This window comes from Perna viridis, chromosome 9 (genome assembly GCF_037379345.1).
Source record: "Perna viridis isolate PV_CMFRI_1.1 ecotype Kerala chromosome 9, ASM3737934v1, whole genome shotgun sequence".
Taxonomy (NCBI): domain Eukaryota; kingdom Metazoa; phylum Mollusca; class Bivalvia; order Mytilida; family Mytilidae; genus Perna; species Perna viridis.
Window position 1 is genome coordinate 20,724,993 of NC_142453.1, and position 12,404 is coordinate 20,737,396.

General features: G+C 31.4%; 1 protein-coding gene across 7 annotated transcripts in view; it reads left to right on the plus strand.

Moving 5' to 3' along the window:
* Window positions 1-11,631, plus strand: part of LOC148607273 (cytospin-A-like) — a 31,446-nt gene extending 19,815 nt beyond the window's left edge. For 6 of the 7 annotated variants that reach the window (XM_088547223.1, XM_088547222.1, XM_088547224.1 and 3 more), the window contains 4 exons: window positions 704-827; window positions 3,298-3,459; window positions 4,039-4,101; window positions 4,816-11,631. In XM_088547223.1, the coding sequence (XP_088403349.1) occupies window positions 704-827; window positions 3,298-3,459; window positions 4,039-4,101; window positions 4,816-4,917 (451 nt within the window). In that variant the 3' untranslated portion in view covers window positions 4,918-11,631. The remainder of the gene's footprint in view (window positions 1-703; window positions 828-3,297; window positions 3,460-4,038; window positions 4,102-4,815) is intronic. The other variant, XM_088547228.1, reaches the window with a different exon arrangement.
* The last annotated feature ends 773 nt before the right edge of the window (window positions 11,632-12,404 follow it).

The window sequence follows — 12,404 nt, forward strand, 5'->3', positions numbered from 1 at the left end:
CATTGGATATTTTAATTAAGCCAAAAATGTGCTATCTTTTACATACATGTATTCAGTAGGAATACTGTACATAAACAAAGAGAAAATTACAAAGAACAAAAGAAAAATTATTACAATAAGAAGAACTGGGTTAAGTGCAAGACTATAAATGTATAGTATTTACGTAAAATTTGCATGCACAATTGAAATTGTAGTCTCAGCTTCAAAAAGATGAAAAAGGTAGAGTCCAGGGTTTGACACTAACAGTAGTCCGGTAGTCCTGTGCCTACCCTATTTGACGGAGTACAGCCTTGAAATTTGAATTAGTAGTTCTTTCTCAAAATTTGATTAGTCCTATGAAGAGCACAGCAAAACAATTTTGAGGACCACTTACAATGTACATGTAATTTATCTATCAAATACACATGTAGTCCTGTGAGGTACCTAGCAAGAAGAGTAAGTGTCAAACCCTGTAGACAAATGATAGAAAAAGTACATGTAACTCTCACAAATCCTTGACCTTAATGATTCCACATGTACATTCTGTACTTGTAGAAGTACATTGTACTTTTTCATGATGAAAATAAACTAAGGGGGACTTTTACTTTACCTTAAAAACAGCAGATGAAGGAATTGGCTAAGGTCTTATATACTTCAAACATTACAATGAATAAAATTTGTCTTGAACTGAACAATAAGAAAATTTGTCTTTAAACTCACACAGGGTTGAAGGAGAGAAGAAGGAAGCCCCAAGTAAAGACCCACTTACAGGTCTGGCCAAACAAATGGGTGGATCTAAGAGAAATGCTCTACTAAAATGGTGTCAACAAAAAACTCTACCATACAATGTAAGTGTTGTGTAAATGTACCTACACATGTACATGTAAATAAAGTTCAGTTTGAAGCAAGTAGGGATAGACCATAACATTTCCCTCTCATTAATCACTACAAAATTTGGGCATTGTTACATATGTATGTACATGTACAAGTGTACATGTAAAATTTAACATGCTTACATTTAGTAGCACTGTAAAGAAATTTGTTTGAACCCCTTTCAAAGACTTTAAGTATTTTTGTTTTTTTGATAAGTTTTGTGTATCATTTTAAGTGCACATGCACTGGAAGGAAGTATCAAGTTAAAGTGGGGCATGAATTAATTGTTTTTCATCTGTTATGTCTGTATATTTGTGTCATGGTGATTAAAATTTCATATAAGGTCAATAGTGGGAGTGCATTTAGGTTTCTTGTGAGACAACTTCTCACCATTTAATTAGATAAGCTGCCCCTGAAGTCATTTCAATGATCTATGTACACAGTGTTTCTGGCTGATTTAAAGTTAAATTGTGTCCTATTATACATGTATTTAGGCATTTTAAGCTGCTTAGTTTAAAATGATCCCCTCTTGGGATTACATGAAAACATGGTAAACATAATATATGTTTATAAACTCTGTAACTTCCCATTCTTAAACTGTAAAAAAGTATGTACACATTAAACTGTTGAACAATTTTGTATCATGGTTTAATGCTAGTAAAATAATGATTTACATACAGTGTACATGTACATTGTTGGAAAATATCTAATTTATTTGTACGAGCTTTAGAAACTGGTCAGATTGTTTTTTCCTGAACTTTTATACTGTTTCACAGCAAGTATAAATGAATTTGATATTTTGTAGCAATGTATATGTATATATTGTTTTTATCCTGCAAGTATATTTTATAGTGACATATGTCAAATACATCTTGGAGAAAGATACTAAAATAGTATACCATCTTTTGAACGTGGATGTACAAATGTTTTAGGAAGCACCCTAAAACTGGCTAGCACTTTTTTCTGCATTAGGAATGTCTAGATAAAGAACAGATACAAAGTATGGTGAAACTTAATAAATGCACCATCATATAACCTGAATTCATAATAGTAAATACTTTCAGAGATCACCAAAAGGTCTTCTAGTGTAAAGAGTTATTGCCCTTGAAAGATTAAAAATGACCTTTTTTTACAGTTTTCAGCCAATATCTAGAAAACTATAATAGATAGAAAGAAACTTTCAATCACTGAAATGATCCTTATGATAGTCCTACCAAAGTCTTCTTGAGTCAAAATTGTTGGACAACTCCTCGTTAAATTTATTTCCCTTGAAATACAAACTAATCAGGTGAGCGATTCATTCAGGCTCCTTAGAGCATCGTGTTTTGTCTATTTACATATAAGTATCAATCTAGCAATAACCTTTAGCTTAGTTATAAGGAAAAAAAGGTCACATTATTCATTCATGATTTTCTTTGGCTTTGAAACATAATTTCCCTTTTTCAGAAATTGATATTACCATTACAGTTCTTCTTTTTAAGCATATTTTCAAATGTACTTCCAATTTTGACAATTTCCACTTCTTTGTTTGCTATTTATCGTGTTTGGTCATCATGAAACTTGCATACAGCACTTTATGGTGTGCTGTTATTAAAAAAAATGACAGGACAAAGAACTGCTCTATCTGTTGTGCTAGTGCTACACATGATGCAATCTTTTATGTCTGTTTTAAATATACATGTACATGTTGTATATATAAGCAATATTTTGCCTATTTCACTTTCTATTAATTGTACATGAAGGCTCTGATTGGAATTTCAATCTTAGTGATTTATATGTGTCAAAAATGTCCTTACATGCTTTTCATGCATAGAAACAAAGTGATGTAATTTTTTGCTAGATCATTATTTGTATTAAACTCGTCATTTTTTAGTGTTATCATTCTTTTCCTTTCATAGTACATGTAGTATTTGAGTAATTTAAATATTGCAAGTATCCACATTATTGGATTAAATGCAGTTACATGTATGTTAAACAGGTGTTTATTAGTCAGTAATTTCAAATTGTAGTATTTATCACTCAGTAGGTGTTTGATGAAATGCAGAAGTCTCTTTGGGATGGATATATGCATGTACATGTAGGACCAATGTTCTGTTACATGTACTTTAAGTTGTTTTGATATTTAATTAAGATACCAAATGGGTCTTCACTGACAAAATTCATTGTAATTAAATGATGCTTTAGTGGATAGAAGTACCTACTTGTACATGTATTGGGCCCTTTTCTTTAATTAAAATATAGTAACAACTTAATGCCTGTGGCCCTTTACTTATTTATGTACTAAGTTGTACATTTGAGCTATTAGGAATTTGAGTTGTTTAATTTTTTATCAACATCTACAAGTAGTTTCAGAAGTTTTCTTAAGTTTTCCTCCTAGCTTTTCTAATTTTTATTTATTATGTAAATTTTAATAAAGACAATGTTTTCTTGATCTTTATTCTTTAGTATGGTTTAGATCACAGGACCAGTAGTTCTTGTTTGAATTTACAGGGTGTCGACATCACTAACTTTAGCAGTAGTTGGAATGATGGTCTAGCTTTTTGTGCCTTGTTACACAGCTATCTACCAGAGAAAATTCCATATGCTGAACTTAACTCGGAAGATAAGGTATATTTATGTAAATGTGGAAAAAAAACCTAATCAAACAAACAAAACTGGAATTTGTGATTACACAGATGTTTTTTCCTATAGTACATATACAAAATTTTGAACTTAATTTTGGAATAAAAATGTATAGAACAATTAATAAAACTGAAAACTAAATGGTATGCCATTAATCCAGAAATTTTAGCAATAACCTAGAGCTCTTTTCCAATTGTTAGTAATCTAACTGCCTTAACCTACATAATTTATGATTTGATATTTAACATACAAATCTTGCAAGACGGGATGTTATAACTGATTTGTAAGTTTAAAATATGTAGTGGAATAATGATAGAACATAGCACAGTGAAGTCATTGCTTATGGTTATATTTCTTTCTTATGGTTCTTTGCTAAAAGTTGGTTTTGTGTTATATCAATCAGATGTACACGTTGTGGTCAGGAAAACATGTCCAACTATTCAACCAAGTGTCACACTGTTTTGATGCTGAATAAGAGGCATTCATCACTGCTTAGGTTTGTTTCTTGGAGCCCTCATTTGAACTACCATTATATGTATGCTTTTATATATTTTTTTTTTTCAGAGGAAGAATTTTACCCTGGCATTTGCTGCAGCAGAAAGTGTAGGAATTAACTCGTCAGTTTTGGTGAGTTTATAGGATTTTGTTGTACGAAATTTTGTTCTGTAAAAATGTGATAATTCACATTTTTGTCCAAGAACTATGATAATTCACATTTTCGTCCAAGATTATTTTGATTAATCACATTCTCGTCCAAGATTATTTTGATTAATCACATGTTCGTCCAAGAATTTTCCTCATACTTAAACTTTTTCTATTGCTACTTCACCTCCCACAGTGCTCACTGTAGATAAGTGATCTGCTTTGCCACGTGGAAACTTATTTTTGTTCAATTAAGCCATACTTGAGATAAAACATGATAGTCACACAATTTTTCAAAGTACTGCAATATTAGATACTAATATTTTGAAAATTATTGTTGTAGAATATTCTGAGTTGTAGTGGTTAATGGGGACATCATAGAGATTCCAATAAAGTTGAATAACATTGACACTTTAAAAAGTTTGGGTTTCAAATTCACAATTTTGAACTAGTACCAGTGCATAGCTTATAGAATATTTTATTTTTTTACCCCATAGTCCATTTTCTTTAAAGATACTTGCCATACTTTAGTCTCTGTTATATGATATATGTATAACATAAGATAGACTAATGCATAATGTAGACAATTAAATTGTGAAGTAACTTTGCAAAAATACAGATTATACAGTATCATAAATATGACATGGACTTTTTAATTTCCTTTTGCCTGCAGTATTATTTAGTGGATCTTTTTTGCAGAATATTAATGACATGGTATCAATTGAAAGACCAGATTGGCAAGCTGTTATGTCTTATGTAACTTCGATCTACAAACATTTTGAAGTGGACAGTAAATCATGATACAGACAAAGTCTCAATAATTAGGATGTCAGTATCATAAAGGTCATTATTTGGGACATAATGTACACAATGTGAGGACCATTGACACAAATTCAAATTTTAGATGTGATTTTGTGCAGATGAGGAACTAATGATGGGATTTTACAGTGCAATGATTTTAACGATACAGAACATTTTTTATTGTCATTTATAGCAGTATTTGTAAGTGATACTTTGACTTCATTTAAATTTTTGAGCACCCTTTTATTCTCATGAACTGAAAAGCATAATAGATGTGGCTGTATTTACACTGAATGGATTGTATCAGATAGCTGCATTTTGTTAATGTGTTGTTTGCTATTGACTAAGCATTGAAATCTTACTTGGTTTAGAAATCCTTTTCTGAAGATATGCATCAACCACATAAGAAGATCTGCATGTTTACGTTTAGTGTTGTATATATATATAAGTGATGGTACAATGGTATATGAATGGCAGATGGTTTTAAATGCCTTGCCTTAATTATAATCTCATGCTGTTAGGTATGGCATTTGAGTGGCAGATGATTTCAAATGTCTTGCCTGAATTATAATCTCTTGCTGTTAGCTATGGCATATCAATGGCAGATGGTTTCAAATGTCTTGCCTGAATTATAATCTCTTGCTGTTAGCTATGGTATATGAATGGCATATGGTTTCAAATGTCTTGCCTGAATTATAATCTCTTGCTGTTAGCTATGGCATATCAATGGCAGATGGTTTCAAATGTCTTGCCTGAATTATAATTTCTTGCTGTAAGCTATGGCATATCAATGGCAGATGGTTTCAAATGTCTTGCCTGAATTATCTCTTGCTGTTAGCTATGGCATATCAATGGCAGATGGTTTCAAATGTCTTGCCTGAATTATCTTTTGCTGTTAGCAGTTGCTGTGAAACTTGTTTAAACAGAACAGGTAGCTATTTTTAAATCTTGTAATGTTGCTAATACTTTCATTCCCTCACACATAAAGTTGAGACAGTGCTTTCTTTCATAACAGCCCTCCAGAATCTACTTTGACTACAATGAAAATCTGGAACCCTATTCATTTTCAAGGTTAAAGTTCATGGTCACTTTAGGGTATCAAATTTCAGGGGCAAATTTTACGCACAAAAAAATGTTGCTGTAGTTTCTGTAGCCTTTGTGAAAAAAAATGTCCATTTGTGTTGAAAGGACTAGGTGATTTTTGAAAATTTAATTGAAAAATTTGATGCTAAAGTCCAGTTACAGGGATTTTCATGATGTTGAAATATTTTCCTCTGAGAAACATGAAACATGTTGTGTTTGACAGTTAAATGGTCCTTACAATAATTCTAGAACCAATTATGTTTTGAAGTATTCAAATTTTACTATAGGTTTTGTACACTCACCTTCCTATCCTTTACAATATCTGAAGTTTTGAATCAGCCCTTTTTACTGGTCTCTCTGTAAAAATACTTGAACTTCTCTAAGTTACATGTGATCTGCATAAGTAAAGAATCAGCTATAAATGATTGAATATTTTTTACAATGTAATAATATAGGGTTATTGCATGAATACTGGTGAATATTTTTCCAGATACCAATGAAAGTTTGCGTGCAAATACAGGGATATATTGCATGCTTTGTTGTCTTTTGATTTGAATAGGAACATATTTATTACTATATAATAATAGAATTTACATAAAGGTAGATTTAAAGTAGATTCATTTATAACATATTGAGATTCCCAAGTTGATTTGAGATTTTTCCTGATTGCTCAAAAGTCCTGTTGGTGTGCCAGTATGTGAGAAATCAAGTAGCATTTATTGCGATGATGTATATATTACATAATGTTAATGGTATGCTTAAATGTGTGATTTCCAAGTTTAATGGCCATGTAGAAAGATAAAAGTGGCGGTGTTACGACAGTTTAAGTGCTTTAATTTATTGATGTATAGTTCGCTTGTATGGTGCTTTTTTTTTTAAAGTAATAATCAAATTGTGTCATAATTTTGCCAAAGATTGCTGTATAATCATACACGACTACAATCTCTTGCATGCATTTAATGTGTAAAAATATAAAGTTAAGGGCTTACATAACATTTGTAGGGACATGATTAAAACATGGTGCTGTGTCTTACATAACGGTTAACTTGTGATTAAGTAGGGTTTCTATATTAAATTTTTTAGGTATTTTTTTTTACTTTAAAACTACATGGTTTTCTAGGAAGTACCCCTTTCTGGTATATGGTAAATATTTGCATGACTAGACAAGCATTTAGTCTTTGTAATTTGCCAATTTTCAGGTGCACAGTGACCAAATTTGTGAAATAAAAATCAAAAAGAAATTGTAAATATTTTATCTTGCATTTTCAGGCTGTCATTTCTAATCTGGCTAAAAACACATTTAAATGACTACATATGATATAGTTAATAGTACTTGCTTATACAACTCTTAAACTGGCAAATTATATGTTTGATCTACATACAAGAGATAGCCATGGTTGAGGCCTGTGAAAATGAAATTATCTAGTAATCCCATTTATTAGTATTGTAAGATTCTGTTGTCTAGGAAATGAACTGAAAGTTACTGTCAAGTACTGATACTGCAGAATGCTGTTATGCTGTTATTATCTGTAATGCATTCAAGAAAAGACTTGAAGATTGTATACTTCTGTTCAAATTTGAGTTCATGATTTACCAGTTTGTAGTCAGATAAAACAGAGGACTGAATGAATTAGATAATTGGTGTGAGTTAGCAAAATCATTTAAGGAGTCAGACCTAGGGTAAGGGGCATAACTCTTGAAATCAATGATATGTATGTATCATAATCAGTTTCACCAAAGCCTATCAAGCTTTCATTTGAAACAGAATGAAATCAGTCCAAGTTACATGTACTTTAATGCTTACATGAGATTGATGTAAAATGCTGAATAAAAACGTTTCAATGATGTGTAAGAGTTGTTTCCATTACCCTAGGTCTACCTCTTTACATAATTGAAATCAAATATCAGAGCATATTGTTATTATTTTAAATGCATTCCAACACCCACAATTTTTCCTGTGGTAGTCAGTTTTGCTAGGGAAAAAAATCAAATTTGCTGTTATAGTATTTTGCATATTTTAAAATTGTTTTAAAAGTGGTACTGTAATTTATTTTTCTGACTGAAGAAATTAAGGGTCAACAAACCATTTAATGTATGTGTCTTTATGTCTAGATTTTTTAGTGTTAGTCTCTGTAAGAATCAGGCAGTGGCGTCACCCAGTGGAACATGGTAAGAAAAAATTTGTCTTTAAACCATCGGAGTCAAGGAAAATTTCAAAGAAATGCACTGAAAATGAACATTTCAAGGGTGGATATCTGTCATAAGCCTCTTTTTTTGACAAAAGTCGGAGCAAATCCAGTTCTGCAGAGATCAGAAAATGTCTTTTCAAATATTGAAAGCATCTTTGAGTTCAATTATATTGTCAGATCAGTAGATTTTTGAAATGCTGATGCTGATTTTTCTCATTATGCCTGATTCTTACAAAAACTTATAAGTACAGTTTCATCTTTGACTCTTGCAGTGTGTGATAAGTCCATATTTTTTTTCAGTTTTTTAAACAGTGTCAAAGAAAGCTGTATGGCATATAAATGATTTGACAGCCAATGAAAATAGTAAAGGAGATTAGGAAAGTGAAGGGAAAAATATTTAATTATATCGTGTTCTATAGTAAATACAAGAACTTGTGGAAAATATTCTTCAATGGAAGGAAACCATATTATTTTTTTTTTTGCCTCAAGTATCATGCAAATTTTACTTACAAGGCTATGATCATTTAGGTATTGGTTAACTAAATATTTAACAATTGAAAATAAAACAACATTAGGTCTAAGTAGTATTTTATTAGTACCTTCTAATTACAACTGCTGAAAAGAGTTTGAGATTGATTTTATTTGTATAAGATTTGTCTTCATGCTTTTCGTTTCTTAATGCATAATATTGTGTCTTCATTTTAAGGCATAATGTAGATTGATGATGCTTGTGCTTGGCTTTATGCTAATTTGATGTGCAATATTATGAGTCTTGGTTTTAATGTTTTGATGCCATTGTTATAATCCAAGTTTTTAGTTTAATGGTGCGTTTGAAAAGTGGATCTATACTTTAAGGTTGTCATATCAATGTAAAACATGTCTTGTTTAGTGAGTGGAGCAAAGTAGTTCATGTGCCCATTGCTTGAAATTGTATTGGAGATGTCAAGAAAATGAAAATACATGTATAAAGTATAGCAAACATTTTCGTTAGTGTTTCAATGTATTTTCTATCTATAAAACTATCAAAGTATCTCTTTCTACTGTGAAATCTGTCTGAACTGAACTCTCTGCTGTGAAATCTGTCTGAAGTGAACTCTCTGTTGTGAAATCTGACTGATTGGAACTCCTTTTGAACTGTGGAATTTCTTAAGCTAAGGCAAGTGTTTTGTTTATCTGGTTAAAAAAAATGTAAACTTGACACATGGTTCAATTAGGAGTGGTCTTACTATGCTTGTCTTTGTTGAACTATTGTCATCCATGACTCCTATCTTCTTCTTCAGCTCTTTCAGACCAGTAGTTATTTGTGTATTTTCCTCGTTCTAAATTGCAAGCTTTGAGTCACAAACAGTGAGAGATCTCCTTCAGGGTCAAAATTTTTTAAGTGAGTTACATTTTTGGCAATATATAGGGTCAGTCTTGTAAAGTGGTCCTTTTACACTACTGTCAACCAAAATTTTAATTTCTCCTCTCTTCACAGTGGAGTCACTCATGTTCTCCACTGCGACTCCACTAAAGTAAAATTTGGGATAAAATTGCTCCATTTCCTACTTTCCAGTATTTATTTCTGTCAATAACTTAAATGTTATTAAACTACTAATATACTTAGGTATAAAGATAGGATTAGTAAACTACAGACAATTTTTGAAATGGTGACTCCACTGTGGAGAGTGGAGACACTGTGACTCCACTCATAATATCTCCACTCTGGAGGGTGGAGAAATTAAAATTTGTGTTGGCAGTAGTGTTTGTACATTCCTTAATCATATCAAACAAATGTTGTGTTTCATAAGATATTCTGAACTTGGTTTTACTGTAAATCAATTTGTTTTTGTGAACAATTCACTTTTTCTGACTTTGCATTGATGTAATAATCACAAAACCTAGATTGTTAGGACTAAAGAATTTCTTTAAAGTCATAACACCCATTTAGATTTTTTGTTTGAAGCAGGTTTGTATGTGTTCCTCAGTTTTATACTAAAATACTAAAATGAGATGAAGAGGCCATTTACCCACATTTAATATTGTATGAGGTAATTTTGCACCGTATTCTTAAAATGCAAAAAAAACTTGTGCAAAAAAGAAGTTGGTTAAGAGTCACACAATGTACTTAGATATTACGGTTGCTCTTAATGAAATCCACTACTGTTTGATGTCAAGGGTTCAAGTATAGGAAATATAAGACTCAGATTCTAAAGTATCAACATCTATGTTTACATGTATAATTGTACTTGGAAATTCTTGTGAGTAATCTGCCCTTGGCTGTAATATTTTCAAAACAGATTACTGCTTGTTTGCCAATGTTTGGTACAGGTTGAAATGTAAAGCACTAGGTAAAGTTCAGTTCATATAGCCATTTATTTTCAAATGTAATACTCAAGTTAACTCCCAGTTTGGAAATTTAAAACTGAGAATATATTTTTTAATGATAGAACTTGGTAACCTTTCATTTCACAAGGAGTCTTCTTTATTTAGAACTCTATTAATCTAGATGGTATAAATATATACATTTGTATACATGTGCATGTATTCCATGGGAACCTATTATACTTTTAAAGTAGCATACTTTAATTGATGGGTATCATTTTTCAGGGTTATAAAGTAATGTTGTGCCTATTTTAATTGGATTACATATCTTTGAAAATATATGAATCACCACCCCTATTTTGAAAGTTAGATAATTTTGAAATTGAGTTGAATGGCTAGACGGCATGTATTTGAACTTACCGTATGTTTTATATGATTGATTACCAATAGGGCCACATTTAGATATAACCTTGTTTCCTGACTCTGAATATTTTTGTCAAACTTATCTTTGGGCTCTTTTTTGGTCATGTAAAGCTTGTTTTGGTCTGATTATAAAGATGTCAGTCACCGTACCAAATGTCCAGTAGTACTGATACATCCTTGGGAATCACTGTTGGTGGAAAACCCTTTTATGTTTCCCTTTTTTCAATGCAAAATTTTTTCCTGCAAAGATACAATTTTTTTTTTTAACAAAATGGCAATGAATTTAAAAAGTTTACGATGGGTGTGAGAAACAGAGTTGATTTTATCTTTTTCCTATTTTGTGTATTAGTAATGACTTGGTGGTGAGACATATTGTTATTGTACTGTCTTGTCACACTAGTTAGCTCAACTCTTTAGAAACTACTGCAATTATATTCATGAAACTTTGCAGGTAGTTAGGACATGATATATAGCTTCGCCTATTTCCAGGACTTGATGATCCACATAATTTTGTGGGCGTTATTCCCCTAGGAACTTAAATGAAGGTGGGGGGAGACATGTTTTTGAAGGCAACTGTTCCTGTTCTTGACTAACTGTCTCATTAAATACAGAAATAATCAAGAGTTTGATCTCATTGTATGTGTACATATATTGTTGTTTTCTTGCTCATATTACAATGGTATCTGAAATGAATTAATAAAACAGTGAAATCTTTTGTCTTGTATTGGCATCTTGCTTATAAATTATACCTTATTCTTTTTCTATTGAACTGCAAGAAAATTGCAGTTATATAATGGTATGGCACTGTTGTCATCTTAGTCCTTGTTCAATGTTGTCCATGTAGTCTTTTGTGTGTATTCGTTAATTTATCATAATATTTTACTTGGTACCAAACAACAAATGGAAAGTTAGTATTGATTTTTGGGGTTATGACCCAAAATGTTTTTGAAAGAGTAATCAAGGGAACCAAGGTTATAGCGGTAATCAAAAGAATGTAATCCAGGGACAAAGACCAGACATGGGAAACAGACATACACAACAAAGAACATAAAGTAACTAAAATCATACATATGAAGTAACAAAAGTAAATGAGCAACTCGGACTCCACTAAAAACTGGGAGCATGGACCAGGTGCACCGGTAGGGTAAGCGTCCTACCGAATTAAGGGTCTAAAAAAGGCAAAAATCAAACTTTTCGTAACATTTTACTATATGCTATATAACTCCAGTAAAGTACATGGATCTCTTTTCTTCGAATGAGGTGCCAGAAGCAAATATTTTCCTGAGAGAATAAATTGAGAAATTAGTGAATGAATTGCTATTGATTTGTACAACAAGGTATCATACCACAAAAAAAACCAAAAAAACAAAAAACAAAAAAAAAAGAAACTGACAGAGTCAATTGTGGCTTGAGGGGAATAAGAATTAGAAGTGAAAAAAGGGCCATAACAAATATTTTCATGATTTCTTAAATTTTAGATTGTTCTCT